Source organism: Cyprinodon tularosa, unplaced genomic scaffold, assembly GCF_016077235.1.
Source record: "Cyprinodon tularosa strain WSP-4 unplaced genomic scaffold, ASM1607723v1 ctg371, whole genome shotgun sequence".
Taxonomy (NCBI): domain Eukaryota; kingdom Metazoa; phylum Chordata; class Actinopteri; order Cyprinodontiformes; family Cyprinodontidae; genus Cyprinodon; species Cyprinodon tularosa.
This window is the reverse complement of record NW_024039087.1, coordinates 221,309-240,761: the sequence shown is the minus strand read 5'-3', so window position 1 is coordinate 240,761 and position 19,453 is coordinate 221,309. Positions and strand designations below refer to the sequence as shown.

Sequence of the window (19,453 nt, the reverse complement as noted above, 5' to 3'; positions counted from 1 at the left end):
TGTAAAAGAAAAGCATTTACTGCATACTGCAAAGCAAACCCCAGAGGGGTCCCCACAGCTGCTGTCCATAGAGGTCATAATGTAGCCCACATGCTATAAATCATAAACAGCTATTTGAGTAAAACACAGAAAAATACATTTATATCACATATAGCAGACATTTTCACAAAGCAGCCACAGTGCTCGTTTTGACCAGAGGGAAGAATGTAAAATTTTCTGGCAGGAATAAAACTAAATCTGTCCTCCAACATCATACTGTAGGGGGTCTTATGTTAAGAGTGTGCTTTTTGTTATTTATGATCTGTTCTTGAAGGGCGAAAACTGTGATACCGACCGCAGTCAAGAAAGTGATTGGTAAAACAGTGGACACAGCTAGTTTTTTTTTTTTTTTGGATTGTTTTCTATTTTCACAATATTCTCCATCACTTAACCACACTGCCCCCATAATCAAATAGTGGACAGGTAAAGAATATATGTGTAAAGTAAGTCATGCAGAACCGCTTCAATTAAAATGCTCAATCTTTTCAACAATTAAATATCCTCTGAGGCATACAAGTTCTAAGTTTTCCTTTCTGGTCAAGGGTAAATTTGTATTTTACAAAATGCGTCCATAGCCATTCTCTAAGTCTGGCAGTTCAGCTGCACAATATGGACAGTGAGGCAGAAAACACACTAAAGAAAACAGTACAAAAAGAGGGAGAAAATGGAACATAAATGGAATGAGGCTCTCCTTGCTTAATCAATTTATTTTTTTCCTGAAAAAGTCCTAGAACTGCCTTTACAAATATGAATATTTACCAATATATTATACCTGCAGGTACAACCGAATGTCATATGACCCATTAATGAGACTTGAAATCTTCTCTTTAACATCTGCCTCTGGTTCAGTGGTCAAGAACGTAGTCCGTCAAGCAGAAAAAAGTGTTATAATGACTAAAGAGGTCAAAGAAACATGTCTGATGTGATCAAGAGCAATATAATTGTCGATATCATTTATCTACTGCTGTTAAGCCCCAACATGGAGCTTACTGAGCAAAACTTAAGCAGATAAGAGTAATAATCACAAAATCAATGGTAGTTCTCATTAGCATTTTCTCTGTTTGTTTTCTGCTACTCAAGCAGTTCTTCTTGATCTTAATTCAATTTTGGATCAGTCACCAGAAGGGACAGGTATGACATGTAAAGTGTGTTAGTGTGTTGATACATTTACAGTATCTGTCACTGCCAGTGTGAACCGAGCATGTCTCCAGCCAATCCATGCCTGCACCGGAAATTTGGGATGACAAGAAGAGCAAGGATCCAGGTTGAGTTATTTCAAAACCACATATTAATAAACTGAAAACATAATAACAATCTGAGAGAAAATGAATTCAAATTTTATGACAAAAAATGAAATATAAAATAAAGTGCTTTTATTGACCAGTAGTAGACTAGTCCTTAAAAATATTTTTTTTTACTGAACTGTGGCATGATAATAGATTAGTATTAATGCCTATGTTAACCTTGATATCTGTTTGATATCTATAAGATATCAATGGTATTATCAAAGACAAAGGTAATTTTCTCTTGTAATTGTTCTTGGGTTTACAGTAGCAGGCTTTGCTTCATAAGTGCAAAAAATTACATCCTGATAAGAATTTATTCTCAAAGAGACATGTTAAGAATTGAGGGTAGGTATCCGGTTTACGTTCAGATATATGCTACATTTATCCGCTCATGTAAATGTTATGTTCTGCTGTTGTCAAAATTACAACAACAAACTTAGAGAGCTTGTAATGAGATATAATTTTAATTTTATTTGAATGAATTTAAAGATAGTAGGCCAAAAGTTTATCAGGTTCAGTAGGCGGATTTTAAGTGAGAAGAAAAACCATCTTGGCTATGAGGGTTTTCCTACTACCTGACCTCTCTATCCACTGACATTACGTCAAATCGATTTCTTCTCCTCCTGCAGTGGCAGTTGGCTCACTTCCCTCCGCTTATCAACATGATGATTACACACCCCTGTGACTTCAGTCACCCAGACCCCACCCAAGTGCCAGTAAAGAGATTATGGGCAAAATTGATTTGTAGCTTCACACATTTCCCCCTGGTCAGTCAAGCATTTTTTTTTTGTCCCTTCCAAATGCCCTTCATCAATCTATCCACATTCAATTCAGCCTGTCAAATAACTGCAGCAAAGCAATTCATTATCATTTGAAATGGCCGTTCATTCTGTTAGGAATCAAATAGGTTTAACTAGCAAACTGGTGTGTTTAGTATTTCAACAGGAGTTGTGATTAGGAAAATGTTAGTTTCTTCATACCCAAATAACATAAACTGCCCAAAATAGGGAGAGATTTTATACAAACAAAGGTAAGTCCCCAAAATGCAATCAATAAATTGTAAATATTTGCATCAAAACTTTGCAAAAAATGTGGAACCTTCATGAAATAAATCCATCCACCCATTGATCCATCCATGGGATGGGATCACAGGGAGCTGATGTCTACCTGAAGCATACTATGAGCATAAGACAGGGTACACCCTGGACAGGTCACCGGTCTGTGGGGGGGCACTCCACATTCAAATATTCTAAGTCAGTTAACCAGAGTAGACCTAAAAAATGTATCTTTTGGTCCTTATCAAAAGTATCAACATGTTGATTAGCTCAGTTACTTTCATTTAATTTATTACCGGTATTTTAAAAACTTCAATTCATTCAATATTATCATAACACCTGATATTAGATGTTGTGCAGCCTTAATGATTTGTACTGATAACTTTTAGCTTGTGTACATCTGTTTATCACATGTAACCATAGTAACATGGTTCAATTTTGCTTATTCATATTATATAGCATCAATTCACAATGCATATCATCTCAAGTTACTTTACAGAGTCAACTAAATCACATCAACAAGTCCGATTGAAGTCTTAAAAGTCTGGTTGCCTTCCAATTTAAGGCTGTTAGTTGTTGCCATGACCCGGATGACTGAGAATTTACACAGGCATTTATTAATGTAGGGAAGTCTTCAAGTAAACACATTCTTTAGTGAATGATCTTGAAAATCCAGGTGCAGTAATTTAACAGTTTCCTGCTAGAGTGATATGATTTCAGTGAAAAATGATGCAATATCTCATAAAAAGTAAAATCATTTGCTACAAAATTGGCAGCTGAGCAGAGCCAGGCGCAGTGTAGATTATGTTCCTTGCATAACAATAGAGAAAGCCTTGGATAACCTGAGCTACTCCTACAATATCTTACCAAAAAGGGAAACTTTAAGGCTAGTCTTCAAGGTGAACAGGATGTCTGCCTAATGGACTAAAGCTGGAAGTTGGTGAGCAGATGAGCCAGATAACTAAAAGATCTGCCTCCCAATCCACTTTTAGAAGTTCTAGGAACCACTAGTAAACCTGCAGATTGAGAGCAAAGTGCTCAGTTAGGAACATAACAAACAATCAAATCTCTGATATCAGATATTTGACTGCGGTATTTTGGAACAGCTGAAAGCTTTTAGCTGCTATTTGTGGACTCCCTGGGAGTAAAGAACCACGATATGGCAGCCTTGATGTAACAAATGTATGGAGTTGTTTTTCAGCTTTATTTCTGGACATGAAAGCTCTTATTTTTGCAGTATTCCAAAAGCGTGTTCCAGCTCTGTTCTGGTGTCATGGAGAGGCTGAGTCACTTTAGGACGGCAAATAAAAACCGTATACTAGAGAGGCTGATTAAAACTTAGCAGACTAGTATCAAGCAACAATTTGCAGCGAGAAGGTTGCTGTACATTAGATTACCCTCAGTAATGTTCTATACTACAACCTCTTCACAGAGTTGGTCATGGTATGTGTGTATGTGCTTGACGGCGCTGTAGGTGAGGGGAGCTTGTCTTGCCGAGAGCAGTCAGTGTTTACAATAGTGCTATTTTTGAATGGTTCTGTAGGGGGAGGAGGAAAATTATTTACAGTAGCAGCCAGTCAAAATGGCCATTTCCAGTCAAACCAAAGCCACTTGAGTAACCCCCTCTTGCATATTCTTTTACTCTGACTCCTCCCTATCACTGAATTATAGGGGCTGACTAGGAGATGGTGCTTCTCTCTAGATCTTAATGTCCACAAATCATGACAGAAAGAATATTTTAGTACAAAGATTGATGTTTAAAAAGGAATTGTAGGGGATCAGACAAGTTCCAACCAAGGACCCATCAAGGAAGGTGGGGAAATTTTGAATGGCTACTAATGTAGTGTGGCTTTAAAGCAAAGGAGTTAGATTAGCAGGGCTCAGTATTTGTTGTAATCCAGAACATGTTACTAGGAAGTGTCTCTGCAGCTTTGATCCTCAACTATCAGCAGTAAATTTTCTTCACTATCATTTTCAAGAAAGTTCAGCAGTGTCATTTTAGCCCGTTCATTCCACCATCACCTGTTGATGATTCTCAAAATAATGTCCTCGTCCCCTAAATTATTTATCTAGTGAGATTTTTTATGATGCCTCTCTCTGCTACACTTTCACCTTTTCTACAGATGGTCAAGTATTCTACCACAAAAACCAAAACAGAAACAAAAACATGGATTTTTTTTTTAGGAAAATATTGAAGGGCTATACATCTCTTACCCTCTTACCACCTCTATTGACTCTTTGCACATAACATCATGATGACACTTCCGTGTTTGTTGAAGTCATGCATCACCAGTGATCTGAAGGAAGTGCTACACCAGAAAGAAAGAACCTTCAGGGTTGGAGAGAGAGAATTATTGAAGAGTTTACAGAAGCAAGTTCAAGTCAAGATAAAATATTTCAAGGAGGCATACAGTAAGAAGCTGGAGAGCAAGATCCAACAGTAAGCCATCAGAGAGGACCTCATGCTTTAACCAATAGGAGGATTTGGACAGATGCTAGGCTTCACCCCCCGTATGAACTAAACTCATTTTTATGTAGTCTTTAATAGTAGCTTTTAAGTTATCAGAGAAGCTCAGTCTCCTCTTATCCTGCCTCTAGCCAAAAAGACATTCCACCCGTATATAACCAAAGATTCCCTGACTTTAATCATCCCCCTTTGGCTATAAGGAGATGTTTATGCTCCTTTTGCATCCCCCAAGAGAAATAACTACAGATATTTAGCTAATAGTCTAAAAACATTTTAATATGTCTACCTGTGTTCATATTTAAAATAAGTTTGGTAAGAGTTTTTCTTCTTCTGCTATGTTAACCTCAGAATTAATGACTCTTTCAGACTATTTTTGAACCTTTTCTTAGGCAGGTAACAAAGACTCAAAAGCTGCTCTATTTACATCACTGTCTTTGTGGAGCTTTTTTTTTTGCTTGTTTTTTCAACAGTAGGCTGACAGGAAAGGGGGTATGAGAGAGGGGGAGAGACATGCGGCAAAGGAACACAGGTCGGTTAACTGCTGCTCCACCTGCATGCCATTGTGGAGCTTTTTTTAAAAGGCATATTTCTTTTTTCGAAAAAAAAAAAAACAAAACAAAAAACAGCTCCCATATTCACAAAGATTCTCTAAGTTCTCTCAGAGAGCTCCTAAAGTTGGCCTAACAAATATTTACTGACGACCGAATTTTAGTTTAAGAGGGATTCAGCTACAGGTAGTTGTGTCAATATTATTTTTCTGTTTAAAGTTTTAATTTCACAGGGTTATTTGTTATTTTTCTGTAATCTATTTATCCTTCCTTACAATTACCTTCCTAGAGATTCACCTTTAACCTATTCTACCACTTAAACTCTTATTTCCCCCTGTGGGGATGAGGACTTTAGTATGTTAATTGTAAAATCATTATAGAAGGTGGGCTGCACGTTGTAACATCTGATAGCGTTGTTGCCTTGCAGCAATAAGGTTCTGGGTTTGATTCCCGGCCTGTGGTCTTTCTGCATGAAGTGTGCATGTTCTCCGTGTGCATGTGTGGGTTCTCTCCGGGTACTCCGGCTTCCTCCCACAGTCCAAAAAACATGACTGTCAGGTTAATTGGCTTCTATATATTTTTCCTTAGGTGTGAGAGATATGCACTGACCCCACCGCAACCCTGCAAGGACTAAGCGGGATAAAATGGATGAGTTATAGAAGTTTGAGTGTTTTTATTTATTCAATGTTAAGAAGTGGATCAGTCAAACTCTGGCTTATGAGATGGTTACGTCTCCACTGAGACATTTGAGAGTTTAAATCCACAAACTTTGTCTGGATCAAATCTGAGAAAACAATAGATGAATTAATAAGTAAACTTTTAAAACAAGACTCCTCTGGAGTTTATGTAGCTGATTTAGCTGAAGATGTTTCTGAATTTTTTATTTTTTTTTTAAGCACAATCAGAGCTGTCCATTAAACTTACACCTTATACTTAAACCTACATATTATTAAAAAAATCTTGGTTAAAATTGGTATGAATGATAGTTTGCAAAAAGAAAAAGAAACAAATACTTGACAGTGAGTTGGAAAAAAATAAAACATAAAAATAAATAAAGAACCATTGTGAGAACTTCTGAAAAGGATTATTATAATTACAAAAACTGAGGGAGGATCATGGAGACATGAAAACAACTAGGAGTATTTTAAACAAAGCAATCGGACCGAACAGTAAGGATAAAAGAGTACCTGATTTTTTGACAGAGAACAAAGTTTGGTATAATAACAACAAATATACTGATGATGAATTTAACATGTTTTTTTTTTTTTTTACAGATACTGCGGCAAATATATCCAATTGTGTGAATCCAGTTATCTAAAAAATATCTGAAACAGGAACCTGAATAATGCAGTCGATATTTGTTGGGGACATAAACAAACAGAATATCTTATTTATTGTAAGAAAATGCAAGAGTTAAACATCCATAAACTTGATGGACTAGATATGACATTATCTAAAGATGCATTGACTCCATTTTTAAGACACTGACCATTTTTAATCTTTCCAAACATACTGGTGCTTTTTCAGAACAAATGAAAGTTGCCAAAGCAATCCCTCTATATTACAAATGGGGACAAATGTCAATTTAAAGACCCTTGCTGTTGCTTTCGCATTTTTCTACAATCTTAAAGAAATTATTCAAACAAAAAAGATTTTTCCTAAAGAAACTTTAAGCAATTAGCAGAAAACAGTAAAAACCTACATCATAAAGATCCACATGCTCAGCACTTATTAAATTTACAAAAAGTATTATAGCTGCAGCCAAAAGAAAGGAGTACACAGTGGCAGTATTTTTTGATTTATGCAACATATATGAAAACTTATGAAAACTACATTATGATAGTATTAGGTGCAGGGCATACCAGTGGCTTCAAAGTTTCAACACACATTGTCATTAGAAGATAAATTATAGTCATTTTTATAATATATACATTGATAATATATTTGGTGACAGGGTGTGGAAAAGGGTTCAGAAGTTGAATATTAATTTATTACTTATCTTTTTGCTGTTCCTGTTTGTTCATTTCTAAACATATGTAAGTAAATATGTATTTCCAAAATTCAACAAATGCAATATTATGTTTCTTTCCATAACTTAACTTTATAAACTTAACAGAACCTCAGTAAGACATGACCTCATTTTGTTCAACATATTTTCCAGAACACAGTGAGATCAATGTACTGATACCATATTCGGTGTTCCTTCACATAGAACAAAAAATAGTACCATTGAAAAATGTATTGTTTTTTCACATACATAACATGCAAGAAGAAATAACATCTTCTTTCAAAGGCGCTCACTGATGTTCCAAGGAGAAGAGAATCTTCCAGCCCTACTGTATGTGACCTTCCATGCCCTACAGCTGTGTGCCCAGATACACTCACCGGCCACTTTATTAGGTACCCCATGCTAGTAACGGGTTGGACCAGCTTTTGCCTTCAGAACTGCCTCAATTCTTCATGTCATAGATTCAACAAGGTGCTGGAAGCATTCCTCAGAGAGTTTGGTCCATATTCACATGATGGCATCACACAGTTGCCGCAGATTTGTCGGCTGCACATCCATGATGCGAATCTCCCGTTCCACCACATCCCAAAGATGCTCTATTGGATTGAGATCTGGTGACTGTGGAGGCCATTTGAGTACAGTGAACTCATTGTCATGTTCAAAAAACCAGTCTGAGATGATTCCAGCTTTATGACATGGCGCATTATCCTGCTGAGAGTAGCCATCAGAAGTTCGGTACATTGTGGTCATAAACGGATGGACATGGTCAGCAACAATACTCAGGTAGGCTGTGGCGTTGCAACGATGCTCAAGTGGTACCAAGGGGCCCAAAGAGTGCCAAGAAAATATTCCCCACACCATGACACCACCACCACCAACCTGAACCGTTGATACAAGGCAGCATGGATCCATGCTTTCATGTTGTAGACGCCAATTTCTGACCCTACCATCCGAATGTCGCAGCAGAAATCGAGACTCATCAGACCAGGCAACGTTTTTCCAATCCTCTATTGTCCAATTTCGATGAGCTTGTGCAAATTGTAGCCTCAGTTTCCTGTTCTTAGCTGAAAGGAGTGGCACCCGGTGTGGTCTTCTGCTGCTGTAGCCCATCTGCCTCAAAGTTCGACGTACTGTGCGTTCAGAGATGCTCTTCTGCCCACCTTGGTTGTAACGGGTGGTTATTTGAGTCACTGTTGCCCTTCTATCAGCTCGAAACAGTCTGGCCATTCTCCTCTGACCTCTGGCATCAACAAGGCATTTCCGCCCACAGAACTGCCGCTCAATGAATGTTTTTTCTTTTTCGGACCATTCTCTGTAAACACTAGAGATGGTTGTGCGTGAAAATCCCAGTAGATCAGCAGTTTCTGAAATACTCAGACCAGCGCTTCTGGCACCAACAATCATGCCACGTTCAAAGTCACTCAAATCACCTTTCTTCCCCATACTGATGCTCGGTTTGAACTGCAGGAGATTGTCTTGACCATGTCTACATGCCTAAATGCACTGAGTTGCTGCCATGTGATTGGCTGCTTAGAAATTAAGTGTTAACGAGCAGTTAGACAGGTGTACCTAATAAAGTGGCCGGTGAGTGTATTTTTCTTTGGCAGCACCAGAAAGAGAGGAGTGTTTAACTTCAACCCCCGAGGTCCAGATCTGTTCCCAGAGATTAGACTGTGACATCGACCCACACCAGATCCTTCTTTGAAGCATTTCAGCTTAGCTCAATCTTCATAACTCTATTTTCATTTTCAAAATGTTCCCTTAACCTCCAATTGATCTTTTCCAGAGGGTAAAGATCACCTATTGTTAAAGAAGATAGTTTAAGAATTATCTTTAAGTCATTAGAGTTCATGTTAGTTTTTATGTCTTGTTTATTGATTAATCACAATGTTAGTGTTATAACCAAAATTATATTAGTTGGTTAATTAAGTTACACACAATTTCAGGGCAACTTGGACCAAAAAGCTCTATACATCACCAGTTAATCTAATAGTGATGTATTTGAACAATCAGAGGATACTAAAATACCAGGAAAGAATCCACACACCAATAGGGAGAAGATACAGACGGTCCAAAAAATGACAAAGGGCTTTTTTGTTTTTCCCAAAAAGATAAAACAAAAAACTTTTTTTCCCCCAAATTATATAAACAAAGAGCCTTTCCTCATAGAAAATAGGGTTTAAAATTAAAAAAAAAATTCATGAGATTGTGTCTTACTATTATCAATAATGTGAAAAAATATAAACATAAAAGAAAAAACTTGGTTTTCTTTTTATAATTTTTTGGGTTCAAGGACGCCGCCATGTTGCAGTACTGTAAACGATGATCTCACGGGGTTGGTTGATGCTTTAGCTGGAAGTTGAATACATTGAATATACTGGCAATACCTCAGAACTCTAAACATTTAAGAAATTTGGTATGATGGAAAACGAAGCTGAAAGGTCATTCAAGCACCTAAATCACATTTCACGTGCTTGAGCCCATTCGGCGTGTTACTCGAGTCATAGTAAAGAGAGGACAAGTTTTGGTGCCGGGGGTTCTGACTATCCCTGCTACCCGACAGAACACTGGTTGTGGAGATTATGTGAAGCAGAACACTTTTGAGTCTGGCAATCTAGCGGTCAGTTGGGCAGCCAGCTAAAGCCTAAAGCTGCTCCAAGTGTTTTTTTCAGTTTCACCGCCTATAAGCTGGGTTCAACTGCCTGGCTAAAACACTCCGACAGCGGGTCAGAGTTAACAATCAGCCATGATAACAGGGTGCGATGACAACCTAAGGAGGCAGAGCAGAGACATGAAAAGTTATGTTAGCAGGTATTAAGTCATCAACTATGCCCCTAACTCAAAAACAAATGTCCGTCACTAGAGCTTAGCTCTCTGACTTTATTAAACACACTTTTTTTATAACTGAAACAGCAGCCATCAGGATGAACACATCTATCTGTCCTCTCCCTCACCATCCTGCGGCCTTTATTCCTGAAAAGTGTTTACCGGTCACTCCAATGTCTCAGCCTGGCCACTGCTAAAACTTCCACGTCTTAAATAAATGGTAAATGGTCTATACATATAGAGCGCTTTTTTTAAGTCTCCTGACTTTACATTCACCCATTCATTCACCCATTCACATACACACTGATGGTGGCAACTACATTGTAGCCATAGCTGCCCTGGGGCTCACTGAAAGAAACGAGGCTACCGTACCTCAGCACCACTGGGCCCTCTGAGCACCGTCAGTAGGCAATGCAGGTCAAGTGTCTTGCCCAAGGACACAACGATACGGAAAGCCGGAGCTTGAACTGACAACCTCTCCGATTGCAAGGCAAACTCCTGCACCGCCACTGTCGCCCTGTCACCAATATCTTGACACAGCAATCTAAATGTCTGAAAACTAGTAATGCACAATTCGATGTGCAGTGTGTGGTTCAGGTCAGCCTCCTGACAGCAGATGAACAGCAACAACCACAGTTGGTCTAATCAAAACACATGTTCCGTTGTCCAGAGATGGGGGATCTGGAGTCAACAAGTCATTTCTATGTCATGTTTTTGTTCTACCCAGCCACTGAACCTGGTGAGTTCAATTTACACAGATAAACCAGATTGGAATCACCTAGTTCAGTGGCTGGGTAGAACAAAAACATGACATAGAAATGACTTGTTGACTCCAGATCCCCCATCTCCCCCATTGTCAGAACACATCCATAATTCATTGTTTACCTGCAACCTGTAACATGCTATATATCTGGGCATGCACTTTACACGGGATAGGGCAGCTTGTTGGGTTGAATGAATAATAACTACACCAGATCCACAGCTGCCTCTTCTCTGCTTACTGAGGCCCAAGTCACACCACCAAATGGGCTCTAAAGGATAAGAAATTTAATTTAGACACTTGAGTGTCCTTCCAGCTTCGTCTTCCACCACACCTAATTTCTAAAATGTTTAACAGTTTTGAGGTACTGCCGGTATATCAAATGTATTCAACTGCTAGCTAAAGCATCGACATACCTTGTGATGTCCCCGCTTGGAGCACTGCAACATGGCGGCAACCTTGCCAAAAAAAATAATAAAACAAAGCTTCAATTTTTCTTTTACTTTTATATTTTTCACATTTCTAATATAATTGTTTATAATAGTAAGACATCTTCTACAATAAAATTAAAAACAGATACAGCAGATTCCAGAAAATGATCTCTTATTAAAGACTAGGCACAGAAATATTTGTGAAAACATCAATAACACCTTAGACATACACAAGTTTGTAAAACCCCGGAATTTGGATCAGCTTACTTTGTTTTTAATCAAGTGAAATTCTTTGCATTTCTAACAAATAATTGTTATCTGTACACGTTTAAAGTTAAATCTGTCTTATTTTCTCCATTCTACACAGCTTTAGCCAGGCATCCAGAGAATCAGGAGTTTATCTAAAATGTAAGTTCAGCTCCTAGATATTTATCATCAGAAGTAGCATGTTTGTATATAATCTGAGTGATAGTACTATTTCTTATAAACCTCAACAGTTAAAGGACAATTATAAAGCAGTGAAAATGTCTCTATTCAGCCTTTCTCTGTTTTTTTTTTTTTTTTTTATCTGATGACATAGTTCACGTTTAGATTTTTAAACAGATTGAATTGTCTCTGTAAAGTGCCTTAAGAACACATGTGTTGTGAACTAACACTACATAAATAAACTGAATGGAATTGAACCATGACCACTTTGGATGACAGCATGAATCAAACAACATTATCTTCCCCTTTCTGCAGGTCTGAAGGTTACTGCAGAGAAAGAACCTCAATGGAGATACTTAGAAGAACATAAAAAAAATAAACTGCCTAGTCCCAAAACATTGTTTTTATCATTCTATTCAGATATTGAGAAACAGTGTTGTGTTTCTCCCTAGTATGACCTGCTGGGGGAGTGGAGAAGCAGACAATTATCATCTATTTTTTTGACTTTCAGTAATGAAATGTCATGAATGGATCAGTTAAGAAGATAAAAGGGAGATGAGAACTACTTGCAAAGCTGGTACTCATGCAGCAAACCTCAGGGCAATAGAATAATGGCTGAAAATTGAGCGCCATCTACTGTAAAGTTAGGGTATTGTTATTAAAATACAAAGAGCAGCTAACATTTAATTTCATTATTATAACTTGATGGGGTTTTTTTTCTTTTTTATTATATTGGCTTCCAGTTGTTGTGAGGGGAAGCAACACATATTATAGATCTTTTGCATTATTGAATTTAGTTTCAACATTGACAAAGTATGGACCCCAGCCAAGCTCCATCCCATGCTTAGATGGGATGCTATTGAAAGTTGTAAGTAAAAAAAATTTCTCCAAAGCTCAGCTAACTGAGCCAATGCTGTAAATATGAGTGTGGAACAATTTATCCAGATCCATGTGAAGGATTTAAACAGCATGCAGAAAATGGCTACAGTAACCGCTGAAATATACTCAGTTATACTTAGTTTATTCAGCCTTATATTTTCTTTAAGGGTTTATTTTTGATTAACTTATTATTACAGAGTAGAAATGTATTTATTTTGTACACTAATTTTAAGAAACTGTAATAACCAAATGTTGATAACTTTTTAAAGGATTATCTTTCTCCAATCACTGTCAGTGACTAAAATAAAATGTTGGTTGTTCATTGTTCAAATATGCCCAACTGTTAAGGTATTAGATATTATGCATTACCAAGATTTTTCTTGAACATTCTTCATATGAATGTCACAGTTTCATTGTTCCTTTTACCCTCGGGCCATTTATTTTTCTCATTTTTCTGCCTTTGATTCCCATCTGCATACATATACAGAGAGAGCTGCAAATATATTTAAAGCACTTGCAAATATCAAGCTGGTGGGCTTATAGGAAAAGGGGCGTGATGGTGTGCACTTTGTGTTACATAATTGATGCTCCCTATTGCCTTACGTCCTCACTGCTGTGCTGGCAGCAAACAAAGCTCGCTCATTAACTATTCACTGAATTATTTGAACAGAAAAATTATTCTGTGGAGCTGCAGCACCTCAAACTCCTCAGGCATCTGATTGCACAGTTATTAAAAAGACATGGGCTGTCTCTGCTGGCCATGTTTTAATTTAATAGCAGATCGATGTGGTCAGAGATGAGACCATGACGTAGATTCAAATCAGAGCAACGATTGAGCAGCATCCAAACATGTTTTTTTGCATAGATTTGTTACTTTGTTAAGATGAACATGAATATTAAAGAACTTAAAACATTTAATATGTGTTCCATCAAGTTTCTACATAGTTTTATATCAGCCTATCTGGATGTCTAGGGGGGGAAAATTAATCGGAAAATGTAGGGGGGGAAAATGTTTTTACCTATTTGGCATCAACTGAGGAGGATAAACCGTATTTTATACTTTTTACAGGATGATTAACATCTAAAGATTAGTGGTATTAATTATATGTATTATCTACACAGGCTCCTGTCCATAAGCTTCGGATAGCGTCTTTAGAAAACCTCTTTTGTACACAATCCTAGATCAACCTCTATGTGAAGGTGTATATTTTTTTAACATGGATATATGTGATTAAATTAAATTAAATTGAACTGAATTGAATGGTTATTGTGTTAGGCAGTATTACTCCTTTGTATCCCTGTTAAGGAACACTGAAGTAATCTTTATATATTGTTGTTTTTTTTTCACCCACCTTGTTAAAGGGACTGCACACCATCTGTGGTCAGATGCTTCAGGGTTTTTCCCCTTCTCTTTCACCCCAGAAGTAATCACACAGTAATAACCACGTCCTCTAAAGGGATGACTCTCAAACAGGTTTGATTTTAACACTTTAATCTAAATAGGGCTGAGCAATGGCTGCAAAGATCAGCACTGAGGCTTTTGCCAAATAGGATGGGTAGCTCCAAAATTCTGATAAATACTTGGCACGCCTATGCAGGGGGCAGAACAATGCCTAAAATGCTGTCAGTGTCACCATTTTGGTGTCTAGGTTATGTTATAAAATGTGTCCAAAACTTTATCTTAGTGTTGTTGCAGCATCCTAATCAACTCAATAGCAAACTGTTCCATTATAAAATCCAATCCTTGGAAGTGAATCTATCTCTCACATTGTGTCTCTATAAGCTGCCAAGTATCTTCAAATTGACCCGTTTTCTTCCTAACTGACCATAGTTCATCTATCCTTTTAATTATGTCAATTAGGATAATATGTCCTTACATCCTTAAGCATAAAAATCAAGAATTCTATTTCAAAATAAATATTTTTCTGATATCACAAGAACCACAGGTTTGATCAAATGTGGTAATACGAACATTAACTAATAATGCTAACAACAAAAGTTCAAAATCTTATCCTAAATTATTATGACAATGAATGTGTATGTGCAAGAAAAAGGAAAACTTTGCATCCAAGCATTTTAGTGGAAAGTTGGGTGGAAGGAAATGGGAATGATAGAAATAAAACAAGGACCCTTGATAGCCAAAGATTTGACAGGGAGGTAAAACCAACTTTTTTTAAGAACTTGGGAAGCTTAACAAACCACTGACTGCTGCTACAGAAAGTTCTTCAAGAAATAGGAATAGGACCTGGGTTACTTCTGGGTCACACTTCCTGTGTAAAACTGGGCAAACAATGTACAAGTTTTTGCCTTCTGCCTTAATAAATGGTTTAACTTTCACAAATCTACATCTGCAAAGGTTGATAAAAGGAAAACCACCCATTTGAATTTATGGGTTTGGCCAAAGGAATGTTCATTAAGTCAAATCTTGAGTGCTTAGTCATTTCGCCTTGCCGAGGACAAGAATGCTCATGAGGAAGACCATGACGAAGAAAATCCACATGAAGAACCTGTCCATCACTTTAGCAATCTTCTTCCACTCTGCCCCCTTGGCACATGTGGCCTTCTGCTCTCTGAAGCAATTAGCTATGTACTCAACGTTGCGGACTAACTTGGTGTCCACATTAGGAAACCCACTGCCAAAGCTGCAGAACACGCAGGGGCCAAAGGTTACCGTGGGACCGAGAGGTGGAGGCTTTTCATCTTCAGGGCAACAGGGAAACTTAAAGTCTTTGGTAGGATCTTGAGGATTTTGGTCCACACAGTAGTCGCTCAGTGTGTTTTTACGGATGGAGCCCTCATACCTATTAGGTCCTGATCTGGAGAGATGGTTGCCGTCATCTCTTCTAATGTGGTGCTGCACTTTGACTCTGCTCTGCTGTTGCTGCTTGTAAGGCTGAGATCTGGGGTATCTGTGGCCCTGATGGTCCTCTTGGCTGCTGTGCCCTCTGGGTTTTCCATTCGCATGAATGTGAGAATTTACCACATCATCCTGAAGGTAGTGAGAAGACGAAGCAGAGGAGCCAGAAGCACAGTTCTCTCCTACTTCATAAACAAAGAAAATCTTTGACATGTAGTCAATAATGAGCACTTTTGCCCAGTGTGGGACTGGTTTGGCCTCAGCGCCACAGAAGTGGATGTTCATGATGAAAATGGTGAGCGCTGTGGAGGCTGTTACCATAGTCATTGTGGCAATATAGTACTTTCCTATGGAACAAAACAAAAATAATATATTTTTTTGCTTTATACTTGCACAGAAAATGCTGTAGAAAGTAGACTGTTACCTATAAGAGGCACACTTTCTGATGGTGGCATGCTCTCAGCCACCATGAGCTGGAACACAGTGAGAGCAAGGAGAACTGTCACTCCAAGGGAAACCTTCTCACCAGAGTCTGCAGGCAGGTAGAAGCCCAGAGGAGCCAAGAAGGAGATTAGGAAGCATGGAAGGAGCAGGTTAAAGATGTAGAAGGAGGAGCGGCGCTGCAGGAGCACTGTGTAGGTGATGTCTGGGTAGGGATCAGAACAGCAGCCGTACATGATCACATTCTTTGTGGCCGGCATACCGTGGCATTCCCACTCCACGTTTTCTACAAAATCAGAGAGGTCACCGCTGTCCATGCCCATGATGATATCTACCTGCATGACGAGGGATGAATGATTAAGTAGAGGCAGGGCATTAAAATAGTGACATATAATTCATGTTTGTACCTGGTTGCCATTGTATGTCCAGGAACCAAAGGTGAGGTTACATTCCTGGCTGTCAAATGGAAAGTAGGAGACATCAACAACACAGGAGCTCTTGGTGATGGCAGGAGCATCCCAAGTTATCTCTCCATTGTAGCGCAACTTGACGTTTGTGTCCATTGGTCCTGAGAAATCATCATCGGCTCTAAAGGAGAGGGAAAATATTGAATCTTATTATCAAAAAAACATCAATAATCAAAAAGCATTGTTTAAAATGAATGTCGTGTTTCATTCTTGATAGAATTTGGTTCAAGTAAGCCAAAAGGAGCATTTACAAATCATTTTGTTTTTAAATAGCCATCTGGTGTGAACATGTCTGTGTTGGACGACGTACTGGCGTACTTGTTATAGAGGACAAGGTCGGGCCTCCACACTAGGCTGCTGGGAATGTGGATGACATCTAGACCATCATAGTCTTCTTTATTCCACCTCAGGTACGCATCGTGCCATGTCTGCCTAATCCACAGGTAAGCTATCAGCACCTGGTTCCTCTCATCCTTAACACACACACAAAGAAAGGCACAAAACATGTTGCAAAAATTCAACATTACATCATAAATCACATCTAAGTATCTAAGTAAAGTAAATAGGATACAGTGTCTACAAAAGTCCATTCTGTCACATTATAACTATAAACATACTTACAGACGTCATTACGTGATGGAAACAGGCTGATAATATTGGGACAACAGGGTGTTAACACTATCTCTCAATTATAAAACCAAAAACAAATGAAGATGATGAAATTTACAGGTCTTATACAATCAGTGTTGCGAAATGGGCTGTGATAATACCTAATTTAATTTCCCTTTGGGATAAATAAAGTATTTTTTTTATTTGAATTCAATTTAAAGTCACACAAAGGATTGTGGGGTAACTGTATTGTTTCTAGCAGTGGCTAGGAATATCAGTAGGTCAACATACAGTAGCATACTGCTTCCTGGTCCTAGCTCCTTCCTAAGTGTCAACACTATTCGGATAACACTTATTATGTGGACTCCAGATTCACTTTTGTTGCTTTATTGTCCTTATCAAATTGAGGTATACCAATTGAGTCCAAGTCTCTTCATGTGAAAAGCTGATTAGAGAAAAACTCAACAGTTTCAGCTGTAACTGAAAAAAATTATTGAGATATATTAGAGATACGGAAGTTTGATAACATTCCACTCCATACTTTGCAGATTTCCTTTTTTGAAGGAACATTGAGAACCAAGAATAATTTTGCTACCAATTCACAGCTATACACTATTTTTTTTTCTATTAATTTAATCACAAATAAACTGTTATATGTGTTAGTAATGTTACAAAATTAGAGTTTGAGAGGATATTAATAGTTTTATTCCTGAGACTATGAGAAAAAGATTTGGAATAATTGCCTATCGAGGTCTTCCATGGATTCTGAGCTATTTTTTTTCTCTTCCATTTAAAACACATCTTACATCATCTTAACAGCAAACAGGTATAACTTCTATTTTATTCCTTGCTGCTTATTAGCACCTCTTGACAAGAGAGACTCAAACGATCAAGACAACAGCAGTCCAGAATCATCTGTCAATATCAGGTGAATAAGAGCCCATAACCCAACAGCACATAGACGCATCAGGTAACAAAACACCATCACTCAGTCTTTTAGTCAGCTCTCTTTCATGTGTACTCTGATATAACAAACCAACAGCAGCACACATCTTGGTAGATAGATTACATCAAAGTGGTGTGCTGTCTCACTAAACACATCCACCATCCAGCTGGTGATTCACTGAGGGCTGACACATCACTGAACCTGAACGGGAATCTGAACCTGTTGAATACCAGTAGGCCGTACAGGGAGGATTTAACAGTTAACATGTCTGCCTATCATTTCATCAAGTGATGTGCTGCTTCAGTGCAGCAACAATAATTCGCGTCAAAGCTCATACACTGAAAGACTGTCTAAAACTAATCATGTTTATTTCCAATTTGATTTGTCTTAGGTTATGATAATTGCTGATGTTTTGACATATTTTGATATGAAGGCTTGGTCATTTGGACTTTTTAAACTTTTTACTTGCTTTAGATGTGACGAAAGCTCCAGTGTGTGGCATATAGGTCTACAGTACATCCTGAGACAGGCTAGTAACCCAGTACACACCATGTCTTTTATCTGAGAGAGGGTGATCTGTAATGTCACATTAAGCGCTCTGTCTGTGTCCTCCACAGGCCGCAGGGCACTGGAGTAATTCTCCATCAGGTCATTCAGGAGCTTCTGGGCAAAGTGACCCTGAGCACAAAGAACCACTGAGAGAAAAAAAAAATGTTAAGATGATAAACATATGCATTATTCTAAGCAGCAAGTCATTCTCAAATGCTTGGATTGGGAAGAATTTGCTGCTTTTGTTGTTCCTATATACAACATTTCATAATCAAAGTGCATTTGCAGCAGTACATTATTTCAACATCCTGCATGCACTTATTGTGCTATACCTTGTTGATGATTGAAATGACATAATCCGCAAGAAAATAAGAACGCCAAAGTTGTAGGAGAAAGAATTAAAACTCACCTTCAGGAAGCAGCACTGTCAAACAGATTACCTGGATCATCTTGAACATCTCTGGATTTCTCCCAGATCAAAGTAAAGGTAGCCTAAAGCAGGAATCCGACTGCTTCTTTCCCTTAAAAGTCTTACATGACGGCCGTTCAACCCCAGTTGAACTGAGTTGTAGATAGCGGGGCAGCGTTTCATCTGGCCGAACCTGCGGCTCTCACTGCTTAGTGGGGGAGGCGGCATGTCTAGCTGACGGGACAGGGGAAAAAAACCCTGGCTATCATATAGCAGCAGAGCGAGAGAAACAGGATGCCTATGAATCATTGCCTCAGAACACATAATGAATTTTTTTTCTTGGTAAAAATATATTCAGCTGGGCAGCTGCTACAAAAAATAGTTTGAGATCAGTTAGCACTGATCTAATATTTTATTATTGAAGCTTCATGAAAATCATGAAATTTTAAA

The 19,453-nt window shown here is 38.2% G+C and overlaps 1 protein-coding gene across 1 annotated transcript; it reads right to left on the bottom strand.

Annotated features, from left to right (window-relative positions):
• Nucleotides 1–13,730: 13,730 nt before the first annotated feature.
• LOC119790816 (neuronal acetylcholine receptor subunit alpha-9-II) lies at nt 13,731–19,194 on the bottom strand. The gene is made up of 6 exons (XM_038296524.1): nt 19,004–19,194; nt 18,595–18,740; nt 16,809–16,963; nt 16,431–16,611; nt 16,007–16,358; nt 13,731–15,929 (listed from the first exon to the last, which is right to left on the bottom strand). The coding sequence occupies exons 1-6, from the start codon at nt 19,050–19,052 to the stop codon at nt 15,163–15,165; spliced, it is 1,650 nt and encodes a 549-aa protein (XP_038152452.1). The 5' UTR covers nt 19,053–19,194; the 3' UTR covers nt 13,731–15,162.
• Between the last annotated feature and the right edge of the window lie 259 nt (nt 19,195–19,453).

Excerpts from the sequence above, each read along its gene's own strand:
- LOC119790816 (XM_038296524.1), bottom strand. The coding sequence starts at position 19,052 with ATGTTCAAGATGATCCAGGTAATCTGTTTGACAGTGCTGCTTCCTGAA. Across the intron at positions 18,741-19,003 it reads GACAGTGCTGCTTCCTGAAG|TGGTTCTTTGTGCTCAGGGT; the intron begins GTGAGTTTTAAT and ends TTTTTCTCTCAG. Across the intron at positions 16,359-16,430 it reads GGACATACAATGGCAACCAG|GTAGATATCATCATGGGCAT; the intron begins GTACAAACATGA and ends CTCGTCATGCAG.